The sequence below is a fragment of the Emys orbicularis genome, chromosome 2 (assembly GCF_028017835.1).
Source record: "Emys orbicularis isolate rEmyOrb1 chromosome 2, rEmyOrb1.hap1, whole genome shotgun sequence".
NCBI classification, from domain to species: domain Eukaryota; kingdom Metazoa; phylum Chordata; order Testudines; family Emydidae; genus Emys; species Emys orbicularis.
In genome coordinates this window covers 178,546,792-178,565,001 of record NC_088684.1, presented here as the reverse complement: position 1 = coordinate 178,565,001, position 18,210 = coordinate 178,546,792, and the positions used below count along the sequence as shown (strand labels likewise).

The 18,210-nt window shown below is 41.3% G+C and overlaps 2 protein-coding genes across 2 annotated transcripts; one reads left to right on the top strand and one right to left on the bottom strand.

Moving 5' to 3' along the window:
- Positions 1–1,407: 1,407 nt before the first annotated feature.
- On the bottom strand, positions 1,408–4,326 carry ALG2 (ALG2 alpha-1,3/1,6-mannosyltransferase). The gene is made up of 2 exons (XM_065399181.1): positions 4,003–4,326; positions 1,408–3,149 (listed from the first exon to the last, which is right to left on the bottom strand). The coding sequence occupies exons 1-2, from the start codon at positions 4,324–4,326 to the stop codon at positions 2,247–2,249; spliced, it is 1,227 nt and encodes a 408-aa protein (XP_065255253.1). The 3' UTR covers positions 1,408–2,246.
- A 374-nt stretch (positions 4,327–4,700) lies between these two features.
- SEC61B (SEC61 translocon subunit beta) lies at positions 4,701–16,784 on the top strand. The gene is made up of 4 exons (XM_065398333.1): positions 4,701–4,830; positions 4,910–5,007; positions 5,475–5,576; positions 16,253–16,784. The coding sequence occupies exons 1-4, from the start codon at positions 4,828–4,830 to the stop codon at positions 16,338–16,340; spliced, it is 291 nt and encodes a 96-aa protein (XP_065254405.1). The 5' UTR covers positions 4,701–4,827; the 3' UTR covers positions 16,341–16,784.
- The last annotated feature ends 1,426 nt before the right edge of the window (positions 16,785–18,210 follow it).

Genomic DNA, 18,210 nt, shown 5'->3' with positions numbered 1-18,210 from the left:
AAGGTCTCAGTTCATTGGAAAAGGTGCCTGCTTAGCAGAGCACTAGAGACCAGCTTCCCCTTCTTCCTCTTATAAGTCCTTTTCACTCGTTCACTGTTACTTTAAAGGGATGAATTTTTCCCTTCTGAAAACTTTGCATGTTTAAACTTTGTCAGCTTAAAAAGTCCGTGAATGGAAAAGAGGTGAAGAAGGAAGGCTGAGGCTTAAGGGACAGCAGACTACTGGCAGCATGGTGGGGGCTTACTGGAACTTCACATATCAGTGGCAGAGTTGGAAATAGAATCCAAGTTGTCTGACTCCCATTCCAGTGCCCTAGCTACTGCAGCATGCAGCCTCCAGTGGATTTTATTTAGTTAAAAAGTGAGGAAGGGTAAAACAAAATGTGTTACAGTAGGATCTAGGCTGCAGTCTTAACAATGGAAAGATTAAAATGTCTGCATAATTCAAACTGCAATTCAATTCTAAAATTTGGAGAATTTATAGACACACCTTGGAATAAAGGTTAACTATCCCAAAAGTGTATACACACTATGATACACAGAGAGCACATACAGAGTAAGTACAGAACCTAAACCTCAGAGAATGAGCGAATTATGCAAGTTACATATCCATTTACAAAATTAAATTCAATTTTATTCCATCACATACAAATAGTATATTGTAGATGAAAAACCATATAGGACAAAGTTCAATAAAGTGAATTGGGCCAGCGAAGATCAGTAAAATGATTTGAGGTATTTATAAAAATCTGATATTCCTTATCCTCAGATTACTGAGTTAATATTCACCCCCCTTAATAGGATTTCAGACCAAAATACAACTTTAGCTTGTATACAGTGCATAAAATATAAACTTAGAAGCAAATTTCTAGCAAGCCACTATAACACTAACAAAATACAGTCCCTTAGAATCTTTTCAAGTGATGTTCTGATATATAGTGGCTCTCATAGAGTACAATGTATCAAACATATCTAAGGCCTGCTCCACACTGAAATCTCCCTGCACAGAGAAGCTTGCAGAATCTATATCTAAGGCTGTTCTTTAACTTCATGCATTAATTTGTTCTTTGTGTGATTTTCTAAAAACCAAAACAGAGGACTGTACACTTTTCTCACTATGACTTCATCCACCATCTTAGTTTTAAAAGGCATAACTGAACTTTTATGCAGAGATGGACCATACAAACATACTACCTTCTCTTTTAAAAACTCATTTTTTGACATTTTGATTGTGGGAAATATTCATTCAAATTACCATTTTTGCACAACCCAAGACTATGAGATACAACTTTAAAAGAAATGGAAGAAAAATGTCAAGATTTTTTCCACACATCTACCTGGTTATGTGGGGGATCAGCAAATCCGCAAAGGAAAACTGTATAAAGAAATGCTTCTAATAGACAAAATGAAATGTAGCACTTTAATTCAGTAGATGTAGACATTTAGTACAACGGCTGATATTCAAGAAGATTTCAGGGACTTTTGAGAGAAATGGGGTTAAATGTTGGCCCCATTTTTTGTCTGAGGGATTTTGACATCCTTGGTTTCCTCTTTCTCTCTCTTCCCTCTGCTACTGCTCCAAGAACAACAGCTAATTACTGGGATTATGACATTAAGGACAGGAGTTCACAGACAAATAGACAGTTTAAGACTGTTCAAGATCATCAGACCACTAGTTGGCATTTAAAAAAAAAAAAACAAAAAACACCCTTGGGACTTTATTGCATATGTATAGCTCACTGTATTTTCAATGACCCCATCCACACCAGAATTGGTGGAGATCTGGCAGAGCCTTTCAGTAGAAATTCATTCAAAAGGAAAATTAGGGTGCAGAGTATTACAACAAAAGACTTGCACTGTAAAGTTAATTCATAGCAAGTGTAGAGAAGAAAGGTTAAATAAGAAAGTTAATCATCTTATACAACCTGAAGTCAGACTTGCCATAATTTTAACTTTCCCCAGTTTAAACTAGGAAGTCTAATAAATTTATTAAAATATTTTCGAGTACATGAAACACAGCAAAAATTCAATGTAGTCAGTGGTAAACAAATCTAACCTCAACTAAAATCTTGTTATTTTGTGGCAACTGGCATGAAACATACTATCAAAAGTGTAGTTTAAAGATTAATTCAAATTTTCTAAATATTTCAGCATCCTTGCACTAGCCTAGATGTTAGTTTAACTAACTGTCTCATGTACAAATCAGAAACATGACAAAGCAGTAAATTACACTATGGAGTGTATTTGTTATTGTGTAAATCTACATATGTATTGGTACAGCTGTTCAGTAAATGCTTCTGATGAAAATTTTTCTGTAACTCTTGCTCTTCCAGCTGCTCCCATTGTATTCTTTAAGGCAGGATCTCTCACAAATTTTTCCATGGCCTCAGAAAATTGTGTTGGAAGAGGATCACACAAAAATCCTGTAACATTATTTATAACAGATTCCAAAGGACCACCTGAATTAACTGCTATAACTGGACATCTCATATACATAGCCTCCAAAGGAACTATGCCAAAGTGTTCATTGCTTGGCGTATAAAGCACACACAGAGAGTTATTGAAAAGAGAGATTTTTTGTTCATCTGAAAAAGACCTCACGAAAGTGACTTGCTCGCTAATATTAAGCTTGGTCCCAATAGTCTTCAGCTCTTCATAATGTTCTACGTTTTCCAAAACTCTTTCATCATAACCACCAGCTAAAACTAGATGAACTTCATTCCACTCTTGAGCATCGAGCCTTCCACGAAGATCATGTAATGCTTCCAGAGCTAATGCTAGGTTTTTTTTCCTTTCAAATCTATTGATTGAAAGAAACAAATATTTTTTCCCTTGGGGAATTATACTAGCTATATCTGCAGGAACAATGGTTTCAAAGGTACTGACATTCAAGGAAGGGTATAGGACATCTGGTTTAATGTGATTTAAGGATTTAAATGTATTCTTGAAGACATTTGCTGTAAAATTGCTGTTGACAACAATGCAATCTGCCATGCCAGTAGTATACTCTTCCAACCAGTCAAGTGGAGCTCTATAGATGCGTTTAAGAAAAGATTCTCTCTTGGTCAGAAGCTGATCAGGAAAGTGACAGTAAAACAAAACCTTCTTAGGAGTTCTGGTCAGTCTGAGAATTGGGATACAAGCAGACACCTAGATAAACCAAGAGGTGGGGGTGAGAATAAGAGAAAGTTTTGTCTATTTAATCCCAGTTTCTACAATAAACTACACCTATGGATTCAAAACCAAAATTTTAAGGGTGAGGAAAATGTGGGTGTCTGGTCAATTTTAATGAATCTGTGTTTACTATCACTTATGGGCTTCTGCAAGGGGGACTTCAGATGATGGTGACAAACCGTCACTCATGCTTGCCTTGCTCTAGGGAGGGGTGACCCAAAGGGCAGGCTCCTTGCAATCTCTCCTTCCCTCGTTGACCAGCAAAACATTTGGTTGTGCGACTTTCAGCCCCACCTACGCTACCAATAGGCAGAGACCAGGGCACCGCGTCAGGGCACTGTGCCGACACGGTCCGCACGTGGGCGCGAACCTGTGCTCGTACCGGGGCTGAAGCCCATTCCCAGCTACGGGAGGCACATCAGCAGTGCCCTACTAGCTCAGGGTCCATGTTAACCCCTTCCCCTGACGCCCGGGGCTCCGCAGGGCTGCCAGGCCCCAGCCTCGCAGGTGGGGTGTGTGAAGGCCCCGGGCGGGCCAGGGGCTGCACCAAGCTGCTACTTCCCTCGGTGCCGGATCTTCGCCGCAGGGCCCCCCCACGGGAGCGCGGCCCCAGGCTCGGAGCAGCAGGGAGTGGGCCCTTGCCGGGCTCTGAGGTGCGGAGACCGACCGGACGGCAGGGCAGGCTCGTCCCGAGCTGTGACCGCGGGGCGGGCTCGCGAGCACCCCGGGTAACGGTCGCTGCCCCGCCCCACCCCGGCCGTTAGTGGCGCGCGGCCCCGCCAGCTCCTCGCGCTTGGCCCAGCACGTGCTACTGGCCCCGCCCCCGCACCTGGTCGCACACGAACACGTCCATCTCCTCCCCGCTCAGCAGCAGCACGTAGAGCGCCACGTAGGCCATGCGCAGCGCGGCGCAGAGCGCGTGGCCCCGCCCGAAGAGGCTGCGGGGCAGCCAATCCCCCACACTCCGCACCGCCAGGCCGCGCGTCTCCGAGAAGCAGCGCGCGGGGTCGTAGTGCGCGGTCCAGATCTGCACACGGCAGCCGCGCGCCCGCAGCGCCAGCGCCGCATCCACCACCAGCCGCTCGGCGCCGCCCAGGCCCAGGTCCGGGTGCAGGAACAGCACAGACGGGCCCGAGCCCAGCCCTCCTGCCATGCTGGCGCCGGTACCCTCCGGCTCACATCCGCCGGAGAGGAGGCGGAGCCCGCTTCTTCTGAGCGAACCAGTGATCCTGGGATCTGGGCTTTTCCACGTGTCAGTGCGGAGAGCGCATGCGCAGCTCCGCCCTCTCGCTTTGCTACCAGCTAGGGACACATCAGCTTAGTTCCCCATAGGTGTCCCGGCGCTGCCTGGTTATCTTAGCCCGTGCGTCCTGTGGTGTCTCCGTTTCAGGCGGGGTTCGGGCACAGGCAGGGGCCAGGACTCTGGCGGCGGGAGCCCTGAGCTCGATTAGCTGCTCCGGAAACTGTCTCCTCAGAGGGGGCTGGAGTCAGGCAGTGTCCTAGTCAACCACGGGGCCTTGGCAGGCCCAGGAGGCGAGCGGTCCTAGGGGCGGGGCAGCTGGACCTGGGATATCTCTGCAGCAGCCGCAGCGAATTTTGGAGACGGCAGAGTTCTGACACCCGCGCGCGCTTCCCTGAACCCAGAGTCGCTACCATGGTGAGAGCGCGATCCCCCGATCCCCCCTACGAGCCGTGGCTCGCGCTGGTCCCGTCTCACGCGCTGTTTCTCTCCGCAGCCCGGCCCGAACCCCAGCGGCACCAATGTCGGCGCCTCTAGCCGCTCCCCCAGCAAAGCGGTGGCGCCTCGAGCTGCGGGATCCACCGTCCGGCAAAGGTACCTGCCGCGCCGCCCACTTCGGGAGCCGGGCGGGGGCGGACACCGAGCTCGGGGCTCGGTAAAGCCTGGCTCCGCCGCCCGGCCTCGGCCCGATGGAGACACCGCCCGCCGGTGGCGACACCGCGTGATAGCGCCGCCTCTTGCCCCCCGCCCGCCCGCCTCGGGGTTGACAACTGAGCTGGGGGAAACCTCGATGGGCATCGCTGCCCCCGGTGCCAGGCTGGGAGCGGGCGGCTGGGGGGGGGGGGTGTCAGCTAACTTCTCACCATGCTCTGAACCGAGCCTGGCATCGCCCTGTGGCCCTCACCCCAGCTCTGAGCATGGTCACTTCGGGCCAAAGTCTGAGACCAGAAACAGGTTGTGTGGGGTGAGGGGTTTCTTAGTGAGTTCTTAGAAAGGTTGGTGGTTGGAGTGTTCAGCTGATTGCTAATGCAGGTTCTGATTCCCGTGTCTTTCCCTCGCAGGAAAAACGCTAGCTGTGGGACTAGGAGTGCAGGCCGTACTACGTCAGCAGGCACCGGTGGCATGTGGAGGTTCTACACGGAAGACTCCCCTGGGCTCAAAGTGTAAGTCCAAAAAGCAGCAAGAGGGTGACAGTGTTATTTTAAGTCTATATATAGTAATCCAGGCTCCATGAGTCATTTGTTCTGATCTGCACATTATGCATGAAAATGTGGAAAAACCACAATTGCTTAGATAAATCAGAAAGAATGCCTTGAGGAGACTTGGTTATAAAAATATAAAAGATCAATCTTGTAGGTAGATGTTTAACACAGTACAGTCAAGATGACTATTTGAATTGTTTTTCTCTAAGGTCCCAAACCTGCAGACATGCACGTGCTTTTCTTGTATACCATAAACATTCCCACAGAAATCAAGAGGGGTTACTCACAGTACTAAAGCACATGCATAAGTGGTTGTAGGCTTGGGACCTAAGACTTCATTATCTACAGTTTTTCTGTTTTTTTTTATGCCAATAAAAACACATTGCAGAAATACCAAAAAACATTACACATCAATATGTACCGTTTGCAGTTATACACATGGTCAGAAGCAACTCACTGCTAAAGAGGTCATTAACCACAGGTCCTGAGTTAAACATAATGAATTGAAGAACATTTTAAGACACCCTGGTGTTACAAGGTTAACCTTTTCAGCCTTGGCTCACGCCTATGTCAGAGATTTGTTTTAGTGGTTCAGCCCTGTCTTTCCTTGGCCTTCTGTTGTAGGGATGAAGAAACGCAGGCGATCTCAACCAGTCCCTTTGCCCATTACACCATCTCTTCAGCACGCACCTTCTTAAGTGCTGCAGCTGGCTGTAAAAGAGAGAGCTTCCTGAGCAAGCAGCAAAAGCAATCTAAAACAAAAAGGCCATTCTGATAGAGCTATTAAAATATCATCCCATTCACAAACCATCTTCTTCTATACACTTAGACCTATAGATTTCTCACTTCTGCAGGCGCTCCTGACATTCTTCAAGATATCCTCGTCCCTTCCAAAAAAGTGATAGATCCCACCATCAAGGGGCTCTTTCCTTCCACCCTCATCCAGGCTTCGGTGATGGGCAAATACAGTCAAGAAATAGAAAGAAAAAGCCTGTTTCCTTGTCACATGGAAACAGAAGGCAGGGAGGTTTTTACCAGGTAAAATCGTGGTTTTTGACACCCAGCGAGAAACTAGTTAGTCCTAGTTTAAGGCATTTTAAAAACTGTTTCATTAATGCACACCTCTTAGCTACATATTCAAATTGTGGTTACATGAGGCAATAGATTCAGAGATTAATTTAGAATTGTTCAAATAAAAAGTAAAACTGCAGAGGGCATAATAGTACACATCTACCCGATATAACGCGACCCGTTATAACACAAATTTGGATATAACATGGTAAAGCCGTGCTCCGGGGGGGCGGGGCTGCGCACTCTGGTGGATCAAAGCAAGTTCGATATAACGCGGTTTCACCTAGAACGCAGTAAGATTTTTTTTGGCTCCCGAGGACGGCGTTATATCGACGTAGAGGTGTATATAATTATAATACTGAACATTGGAATGTTGTACAGTTTGGTTCAGTATTTTCTCAAGGAAGTTACATGTCAACTAATTTCAGTTTTCATTGTTATGTAACCAAAAGTCAAAAACATTTGATTAGATGAAAATTACGACAATGCAGAGTTTCAGGTTTGAAGCATTAAGCAATCAGAAGCGTGCATAGTTGCAGACAACTGGTTGAAGTCCACTTGGGCATACTGCATTCTGTAGCAGGAGATCAACTTTAGTTGTGGCTAGACCAAGCCCGTTCTCCAGATTTGAATGGATGTATTCAATGTTTGAAAAGATTAGTTCTGTGCTTGCTGGATGTTGAAATTGCACCACCAATTCTATTAAGTCAGATAGAATATCAGCATTCAGATTTTCCCCACCATATTACAGGGGAAACTTTTTCCTTGATAGCAGATGAAAATATTGGTTTTTTTGTTTTGATACAGAGCTGCTTCTACTTTAAATGCAAGTATATATGGCAGAAAGTGGAGGGTTTTTTTGCTGAGTAATCACTGCCTTGCAATTTTTTCTTAAGCTGACAATTCCTTTCTTGCATATTTTGGATGAAGGAGGTTGGCCAACATGTGTACATGAATACTTGCCTCATGAACTCTTTGTGTACTTTTGCTTTATACGGTGGTGCAAGATCTTCATTTATCATTAGGTTCAACCATACTTAGCACGCAACAGCAATTGTTGATGTGTCCCTTTAAAGTGTGTCAGGTGCCACAACCGCTGCTTTCAATTGACTGATCAAGTTCTTTGCTTTTCGGAAAACTCTTAGTGGTCAGTATAACTGATAATCAATCTTCAAGTTCTTCCTCAAGACTGCTCGCAATCCTGAGATAACGTGGCCGGTTTTTAATATAGGTTTCCATGCATGTTATTTGACTGTTCCATCGTATGTCACCACGGATTTGGGGTTTTACAGATCCTTGGTATTCTTTTAACCAGGCTCCAGGCTGATGGTGATTACGAAAATACTTTTGTAAATCTACAATGTTTCATCAAAGCACTTGGTATAAGGTCTTGTCCAAGTAGATTTAGCCAATGTGATGCACATTAATATGTAACCAGATGTTAGAGGGCTTATTCCTTCACTCGCTCACTTCCCTGGTCCTTTTTGCATGAACAGAGAGCAACAATACCCGAAGTCCGAAGGTGCAAACAATTAAATGTTTATTGGGGTGAACTTCCGTCAAGCGTGATTCCAGTTTCCTTCCTCAGTGTCCCCCTTCCCAGCTCTGATACCACAGAGCCTTGCCTGTGTCCCTGTTCCCATTCTCCCCCTTAGCAAAACATGATTCCCATTCTCCCCCCCCCCTTTACTTCCTGATTGACTGCAGACTATATAGTAAAACTTGCTTAGCTATACCCTAACCAGTCATTTTACTGAAATTTAACTAACCAATCCTAACGTATTGTAACATGATTATTTAACCAATTATATCCCACCACCTTAATTAATTTTGTTGGGTGTAAACCAATTATACAGCAGAAAGAAACAATCACAGAACCAGACAAACAATAGGGAAGTGAAGACTACAGTGATAGAATAATACAGAAATGAGGATTTTACACCCCAGCTGTTGATAAGTGAGTTATTGCCAGGCAGGATGCTATCAAACTAAGTTTTCTTTAAATCTTTTAGGCTCTTCCCTTTCTCTGGAGGTAATAGATCGGATCACCTTTCTAATAGCCCCAGACTGCCTTATTTCAATGTGACTAGTTTGGAATGTGAGGAAGTGACCGTTCACTTCCCAGCTTATGGCTGCCAATGCTGCTTAGCCAAAGGCCTTACCTAGCCTAAGAACAGGGCCTCAGATGGTCACGGTAAGAGAAGGCCCTTACACCGGCAGACAGTGATTTTGATTCTTTCTTTTATACCTCTATAACTAGCTTAGTGATAAGAATACACCTAAATTCTTAAAGTATAGACCTTTGCAGACAGGCCTGAATAGCTATATCCTAACACCAAACTGTCGTCATCTTGTTCTATATCACTTCTTATACTTGGCGTCTTTTTCTCATCTTGCATTAGTGTAACTGTTTTTCCATGTAATTTGTTACTTACTTCCACCCTCATGCCATCAGTGTCTAACAGTTCACCTGCTACCTGCTTTTTTGATTGGGTGCTTTGTAGCCTGACCGTAGGCAGCTGATCATTTTTTGAAAAGTTTGATGCTCAATAACTAGGGCCCTACCAAATTCACAGTCCAGTTTGGTCAATTTCATGGTGATTAGATTTTAAAAATTGTGAAACTTCAGATTTAAATAGTTGAAATCATGAAATTCATGGTGTTGTAATTGGAAAAGGAGTTGTGGGAGGGTCGAAAGATTATTGGGGGGGGGGGGGGGTTGCAGTTCTGCTATCCTTACGTCTGTGCTCCTGCTGGTGGCGCCTTCAGAGCTGGGCAGCTGGAGAACAGCAGTGGCTGGCTGGGAGCCCAGCTCTGAAGACGGAGCTGCCACCAGCAGCAGCACAAAAGTAAGGATGGCATGGCCATCCTTATGTCTGTGCTGTTGCTGGCGGCGGCTCTGCCTTCAAACCTGGGCTCCCGGCCAACAGCCGCCCGTCTCCAGCTGTCCAGCTCTGAAGGCAGCGTAGAAATAAGGGTGGCAATACTGTGACCCTCCCCCCGCCCCAAAATAACCTTGTGAGCCTCCACAACCGCAACTCCCTTTTGGGTCAGGACCCCTAATTTGAGAAATGCTGGTCTCCCCCCGTGAAATCTGTATAATATAGGGTAAAAGCACACAAAAAACCAGATTTCACGGGGGGAGACCGGATTTCAGGTCCGTGACGCATTTTTCATAGCTATGAATTTGGTAGGGCCCTATCAATAACAGAAAAGGCACTATTACAGCCAGACTTGAAAATTACAGAATTTTTTTTTATATCTTATGTTTCAGTTCTGGAAACATATGCATTTGTGGTTGAAAAACAATGATCATTTCTCCTTGTAGTCTTTGGCTGACTTGGATCTGGCTTTCTTCTGATGAATTTGGCAGTGCAGTTTTAACAGGACCTTCGCACTGAGAATCTGATTCTAATACTTGCATACAGTTAGCCAGAGTCAGTGGTTCTGGTGTTTTTGTTCTTTCCACTGCATGTTGCAAAATGTTTCCTCATATGGTCTGTCTTCCCACTCACTTTTTCTTTCAATTTCTGCGTCAAAGACTCTCTTTGCCATCTTCATGAACTTTCTCAAAATAACCATGAATTGTGTCAGGTGATCTTCCTCCTTTGCTCATGTTGAAATATTTTGACTTGAGTCTCTATACTCAGAGTTCAGTTACAGCAGTTGCACTTGAGCCAGATAGAGACAGAGTACTGGCCTGGACAGTTAGTTTGGCAGTTTACCTCAAACAAACTGAAACTTCTGAATCTGGGAATTCCCCTTCTTTGCTACACAAATCTCATCTTGATTTCTAAATAAAGGGGAAATTCCCAGATTAAGAAGTTTTTGTTTCAAACAATAGCATACAGCTTTTGATTGAGGCTCTTTTTTTGTTTTGTTTTGTTTTCCTTAATTTTAAATTAAACAGATGGCATTACTGCAAAACTATTATCAAATTGCTAAATATTTTTCAGTAATATTCATTAGTATATTCTAATATCGTTTCCCTCAGTTTCCTGGTTTAAGCTGGTATTTACCAGCACTGTGTCCTAAACTAGTTTTTCCCAGGAAATTGCCAACCCTGATAGAAGGGATTTTGTTCCAACCTCATCAAAATGACCAAAGCCCTTATCCAGAAGGAAAAATTATTCTTTTCTCTATGCCTGTTTCTGACCTCCACAGACAATTTTAGTAAAGATATGAACTCTGATGTCTGAGTGAGGAATTTTTCAGCATGTGGTGGTGACAGTATTTAGATCTAAGGGAGAATGGTCAAAACAGCCACTACAAAGAAACTCGCTCATGAACCTTTGATGTCTCGCCTTTTTAAGTGTTAGTGGTCACTACTCAATAACATAAGCCCTTCTCCAGTATACACAGGTCAGTGCTGTCCCCTTCTCTGCCTCATAGTTATGACCTGCATCATCAAAATTTCATCAACTCCTGCTCCGTGTTCTCTGCTAGTCACTAGTTCAGCAGACAAACTTCAAGGCCCTGTTTCTGAAGCGCTTCTCCCTTTCACTCTGGTTGAAGAACCCTTATTATTTTGGGACTACACTGGCACAGCAGCACCCAGGTGCAGTTCTTCAGTGGCTCAGCAGAGGTTCCTTTTTAAAAAGCATGTTCCCTGGTGTGTGGACCATAGTCCAAGTAAATCCCAAGTTTGAATACAAAATAGCTTCTGAACGGTTTCACTGAACGCCTGAAACACCTTTTCTGTGGGTGGTCTCAAATAACATCAACTACTGTTGAGGAACAAACATGAAATATTGAAGGCTTAAACATTTTAGGAAGAGTTCTAAATCACTGTAAACAGCTTAAAAGGAAAGTGCTACTTCAGCCATAAATAGCATAACTAGTTTTTCATTATGATGAAAGAATGTCATTCATGTGAAATGACATATTTACTCTGTTGGTAGTTCTGCTACTGAAATATATTGCATTGTTTTATTGTCTGCATTTAAATCCAGAATAGTAACAATTAAAAGATGGACAACCAAGTGGATTTTTGTCCTGAGAAAATGATCCTGTTTAATTGGAGAAATAACTAAATGCAAACCTTTTAAAGCAACACAAGAAAACGAGCTGTTGAAATTGGATTGTGAGTGTTACCAAGGAGCAATGGGCTAAAGTTGAAAATGTCTTGGCTATTAAGGGAATGGGGGGGAATGTTTTAATGGGAAGGATAGTCAGAGCACAATAGTTCGCTTGAGACTTGTTGCCCTCCTTTTGTGGCACTCTGAATCTGATCACTGTGAGAATGTCATGACTATGTAATAGAAATCTTGAGCAGAATGGTTTGGTTCTGATAAAACTAGATTGGTAGAAAATCCAAGTTGACTTCAAATGTTATTGACTGCAGGGAGCTCTAGATATGGAGTCACTGCTGTGGTTATTTAACGTTGTTACTCTTAAGGAATTCATCTGGCTAGTTAGAAAAAATGTTGAGCTTTAATGAGGGTGAGAAGAAGCGTGTGTGTTGATGGGGAGAATGGTTGATCTCCTAGGCTCACCTTCCATGGGATTGGAGGAAGTGCAATGGAAAATGTAATGATTTGTCAGTACTGAGTACACCTCTACCCCGATATAATGCAACCCGATATAACACGAATTCGGATACAACGCGGTAAAGCAGTGCTCCACGGGAGGGGGGGGGGGCTGCGCACTCAGGCGGATCAAAGCAAGTTCGATATAACGCGGTTTCACCTACAACGCGGTAAGATTTTTTTGGCTCCCGAGGACAGCATTATATCGGGGTAGAGGTGTCGTTTGTTTTGGGGTTTTTTGTAATCAGTTCTGTAAAATCTGTAGAATATAGCAGCAGGCTTTTTGGTCTCTTTGTAGCCAGTAATGTTCCTGTGTGTTACCGTCGTGGCATAATGAAGTCTGTAATTTATGTAGCAGATGTTTACTAATTTTTCTGAAGTACACTTTTTCTTTACTGAAGTTTAGTACTTCTTAACAGTGATAATTAGTAAGGTACCAAGTTCTTCCATGAAGACTAATGCACTTGAGAGTCTTTGGTTTTGCATATATTTATGAAGAGACAGGGCTTATATAAGATTTCTGTCACATGCAAATTCATAAAGAGGGAACCCATAACAAAATTGTCCGCTTTAAGGAGGTCCATTTTGCCTGCCACTATATGCTAATGTACTTGCACCAAAGTAAGATTAAAAACATAAAATGCCAGTATAAAAAAACATAAGTCTTTGTCAATATGGCAAAGTTCTTTCCCACCAGAGGATTTTAATAATCTTAACTTAAATTTATCTTCATGTTTCACATACATTTACACAAAATCCTTTATAAATGACCATGGGACTGTCTTGTTACACTCTTTTTGGTTATGGTGTTTGTCATAATTCAGTTTAGTCAGTTGAGAGAGAGGTGGTTTTTTTGTTTTTTGTTTTTTTTGTTTTTTTCATGTACACATTTACCCGTAGGAGTAGCTGTTTTCGATCAGTTTTGTAAATCTTCCTGATTGTGAATTTACATCAATGGGCTCTTAAAAAACAAACCAGTATTTCATGTGGTATTGATCCTGAGACTATAAGAACAAAACTGCTTTGCAATATTTCCCACTGTTTAAAAAACTTAAGACTAAGCTAGGCTTCTGGACAAGTCTAAAATGAAATAAAAAGTTCTGTTGAGACCAGAGACAATTAGAAATCAGCTTTGGAGAAAATAGTCTCTGATTGTCATCATACATGTAGAAGAGCCAATCTGTCCTAACTGAAATATGGTAGATAAATTATAGTTGTTCACTGAATAGATCACCTGTTGTACTTTTGGAGAGGATGAGAAATAGGAATGGTCTGAAGATGATTTGTATTTTAATAAGGGTGAGAATGATTTATTGATTCAAGTGGCAAATCAGATATATTGGTGGGGAGTTCCTCTTAGTTTTTGTGTTTTGTTTTTTGTTTTTTTATGATTGTGGAAGAACCTAGAGCTTCATTAATTTTATGTATTCATATTTATACTTTTGGGGTCTGGATGTAGATTCTGAAGATGGGGGGGAAATGATGGATTAGCTAAGCGTTTCCTATGGAATTGCACTGTGGAATTGCAAACTAAAATATATTGCATATTTACACTTAGTTTGATTGCTAAATACATCTACATATCTATATCTTGTTATATAAAATTCAGGATTCTGCACAAAAAGCCAAATTGGGCTATGCATAGTAGATAGCAATTATGATTTAAAACATCTCATTTATGAGATGAGGATGTTCAGAAGCCTGTGAATCAGAAAATTGCCTGACGAGTTGAAAAATCTTGAAGACTGTAGCGCGAAAGAGATCAGTTGCTTCAGTTTAATTTTTACATTGTGTTCAAGTAAGATCTGCTTGATCATAAAAACTCTATAGCATGAATCATACTTTTGGAAATCTGTCATGGTGCTTCCTGTAATAAAGGGAAATCAAGTACAGTGTTGTGTAATGCACAGGGCTGTCAATTAATCACAGTTAACTCAGGCGTTTAACTCAAAAATTAACTGCGATTAAAAAAAAATCGCTATTAATCGCACTGTTAAAATAATAGAATACCAATTGAAATGTATTAAATATTTTTGGATGTTTTTTCTACATTTTCAAATATATTGATTTCTATTACAACACAGAATACAAAGTGTACAGTGCTCACTTTATATTATTATTACAAATATTTGCACTGTAAAAATGATAAACAAAAGAAATAGTATTTTTCAATTCACCTCAGACAAGTACTGTAGTGCAATCTCAATCCTGAAAGTGTAACTTACAAATGTAGAGTGAGTTTGTTTGTTCCATAACTGCACTCAAAAACAAAACAATGTAAAACTTTAGTGCCTACAAGTCCACTCAGTCCTACTTCTTGTTCAGCTAATTGCCAAGACAAACAAGTTTTACATTTACGGGAGGTGCTGCTGACTGCTTCTTATATACAATGTCACCTGAAAGCGAGAACAGGCATTTGCATGGCACTTCTGTAGCTGGCGTTACAAGGAATTTACATGCCAGATGTAAAAGTGTTATTAAAGCTAATTTTTTAAAAATTATATAATACATAGGTTGGGAAAAGAGTGTTTGTACATCTGGGTATAGTGCTTAGATTATCCACAAATACAAAGTTTGTTTTTAAAAGTCATATGATACATAGAGTACATAATCCGCAATAACCCAAATTTAGGTGAATAGATTTAACAATACAGTTTAGATATCGGAATCCGAATACTCGTATACATCATTCATGAAAAGTTGTACAGAGATTTGGTTGTGGAAAGCAAAATATATCAATGAGTGGAGATTGTTCCTCAGTAATTGAGAATTAGGTGAATTGAAATATAGTATTTCTTTTGTTTTTTACAGTGCAAATATTTGTAATAATAAATAGAAAGTGAGCACTATACACTTTTTGTATTGTTGTAATTGAAATCAATATATTTGAAAATGTAGAAAACATTCAAAGATATTTAAATGGTATTCTATTATTGTTTAACGGTGCAATTAATCATGCAATTAATCGCAATTAATTTTTTAATCACTTGACAGCCCTAGTTATGAGATGCACAGTAAGAAAATGGTGTTTTTATTGTGTAATGAAACACTTACGTTAACCTGCTTGGACTAGTCACTGCATAGATCAGCCAGTTTAACACAGTCTAAAATTGAAAGTATGAGAAGATTTCCAAAAAAAAATACTCTAATTATAATTTCTTAAAAATAGAATTAGTGAGCATGAAAGATTCCAACACGAAGTTCAGATTGGGAGTTTTAGATAAAGATCTGATAATGGACAGAACTTCCACGTGTGATTTTTTTTTTTTTTTTTTTTTTCCTCTCCTCAGTGTCACTTGCAGTAAATTTAATCAAACTGAAACTGGTGTAACTGTAAAAAGCCTACTTGAAAAATGATTATATCTGTTGCCTCGCTGCATTTTAAATCCTGTTCATTTCTTAAAAACTGGAGAGTTGGCTGTAAATTACTTCCCAAGCTAAAATATTCTGATTTTGAACCTAAGTTTGACAAGCTGCTAGGGGACTCTATTGTTTCTTATTCTCTGTGTACAAGTATGCTCAGGTCACTAACTCAGTAGCAGACCCACCAGAATGTGAGGCGGAAACCTGAATTGAAAAATGTGGCGATAAAGTTTACAATCAGAGTATTAAGATCCTGTTTTCAACAAGTGATTAGCAGTGAGTGACTAAATACTCCCTGTAATTATTATAGTACAAATGGAAGCATCCATATCCTTTCAGCAATTCAAAACTGAGGTATTAAAAATTAAATCTTAGATTTCCAACTTAATGTGGCAGATACCAATTCTGAGAAAATGATTCTTTCTGTTAAACTGAAAGGGTTAACTTGTACTACTAAAAGCTGCATTCCAGTAATGTTTGTATTAAAGCTTTTGCAATAGATGACAAAATAATCCCATCACTAATTTGGTCGGGGGTGTGGGGTGAGAGCAGGAAGGAGCTTTGGTATTAAGTCTGTGTATTTGAGTAATTTATTTGGCTGGTTCTACCTAATCTTCTGAACAAGATGTCTTTATGTATTGCTGAGATTAACTGACTTTTTTTCTTTATTTCTAGTGGTCCTGTTCCAGTTTTGGTTATGAGTCTCCTCTTTATTGCTTCTGTATTTATGTTGCATATCTGGGGCAAGTACACTCGCTCATAGACTCAACTGCATCCATATGTCTGCCAGTTTAAAACATACATCTTGGACCAAAAGTATGGAGGATTTTGTTTGCTCATGGAGAGAGAATATTTGGAAAGCTTCCTGTTTGGCTATTGAGGAGTCCCTTGTCACTTTTATTTGGCATTGGTGTTGAATGAACTGTTAAATTTTTCTGTTTGTGCTGGTTTTGAAGCATTTCTGTCACAGGTCATTGTGTGTTTGCTTGTAGACTTACAAATTACAGGTCTTGCAATAAAATTTGTATACGTAAATTGAAGCAATGTATGCTCTATTCCTCTTCCCTCCCCCCCTCCAACACGGCACTGTCATGAAGTATTATAAAGAGCTCTCTGAATGGTTTTGAATAAACAGTGGTATAACAATAGTTCAAAATGGAATTTTACATACTGTACAATATAGGTAAAAAATAAAATCTTGCATCAGAGAATTGTTTTGGAACAAAATTTGTGAGACATGAAAATATTTGAAATAACATATGTGAATGCACTTGGTCATTAAAACATACTGTGGTAAGTGTGCTGGTAGATTGCTCCACCTCTTTGATATGGCATTCCACAGGAAAGATCATGTAATCAGCCAACTTTGGATCACTGAATAGCCTTTTCCCATTCTCTTTGCCCCCCCCCCCCCATGCATATATATCTGAGCTACAATTAGGATTACTCATATTGCATACTGTAAACTCTTGAGTGAGGACTGGTTCACTTATCTGTTTCCCTCAATATTGGATAGAATGATTTTTAGCCCACTTGCTCTTTTTTCACTTCCCTAGCCAGGTGCACTTAAAACTGTTGTGCAAGAGAGCCTAAATACATGCTTTGTGGTGTCTTGGATATGTAGCCCTGAGTAAAAGTGCTGTCTTTAGGTAGTAGGCTACAGCAGCATCATAGACTCATAGATTTTAAGGTCAGAAGGGACCATAATGATCATCTAGTCTGACCTCCTGCACATTGCAGGCCACAACCTCACCCACCCATCCTTTTTCTCTCTTTGAAAACTCTTGGTATCGAGGCTGATAACTATTTGAAAGTCATACTACCACAGAGAGAGGGCAAATGTCTCCTTTTTGTCTGACAAGACATCTGGTAACTTAATTACACATGGATTTCTCTTAATTAGGATTGGAGTCCTATTGTATTGGATACTGTATAAAAACAGTTAGTCCCTGTGCTGGGGAGTTCACACTTGTAGCCGTTTATTTTATTTAAAGTGAGTTTAGTAATGTGGTATTACACCACCATGGGGTTGGCTCTGGTGGCTACAGTTTCAAGCTCAACAGAATGAAAGTCACCTCTGCTACCTGCTTTAGATTTAGAGCCTCTATGAACACATGAAGACCAAGGGTAGTAGTAGTGACCACACATAGATTTCCAAGTACACTGTCCAGTCTGTGTTTTACAAGTAAGTTGCAATTAAAGTTATGATTACCCAAGCATATAGAAATCCTCTAGAGACCTATGCATAAGTTACAAATATAGTCCTACTCACATCCTTAATGATATTCAGAGGGTCTGATGGATGCCTTGCCAATTGATAATCAGTAGAGGGATGGTTCCTGCTGGAGTTTTCCCTTAGGGAACTCATTTTACCCAATCTGGGAGCCCTCTTTTATCTTGTGATACTGACTACACATATAGTCCGTGCATGTGCGTGAAGGAGTCCACCCTGTTTCCTTATTTGCAGTGTCCCCCGAGAATATTGGGGTACCCCATTTTTCATAGGCTGTTTATAGTTCCTTTTAGTCTCATTAGTATTTATGCACATAATGCACCCTGTGGTTAGGGTGCATGTTAGAAAAATGTGTGACATTAATCTTGTGGTTCATTTTTCACTATCACCCATTGGTACA

What these genes read in the sequence shown, in the direction of transcription:
- ALG2 (XM_065399181.1), bottom strand. Translation starts at nt 4,326, where the DNA reads ATGGCAGGAGGGCTGGGCTCGGGCCCGTCTGTGCTGTTCCTGCACCCG. An exon ending in ACGTGTTCGTGTGCGACCAG is followed by an intron (nt 3,150 to 4,002) that starts GTGCGGGGGCGG and finishes TGGTTTATCTAG; the next exon opens with GTGTCTGCTTGTATCCCAAT.
- SEC61B (XM_065398333.1), top strand. An exon ending in GGATCCACCGTCCGGCAAAG is followed by an intron (nt 5,008 to 5,474) that starts GTACCTGCCGCG and finishes TTTCCCTCGCAG; the next exon opens with GAAAAACGCTAGCTGTGGGA. An exon ending in GACTCCCCTGGGCTCAAAGT is followed by an intron (nt 5,577 to 16,252) that starts GTAAGTCCAAAA and finishes CTTTATTTCTAG; the next exon opens with TGGTCCTGTTCCAGTTTTGG.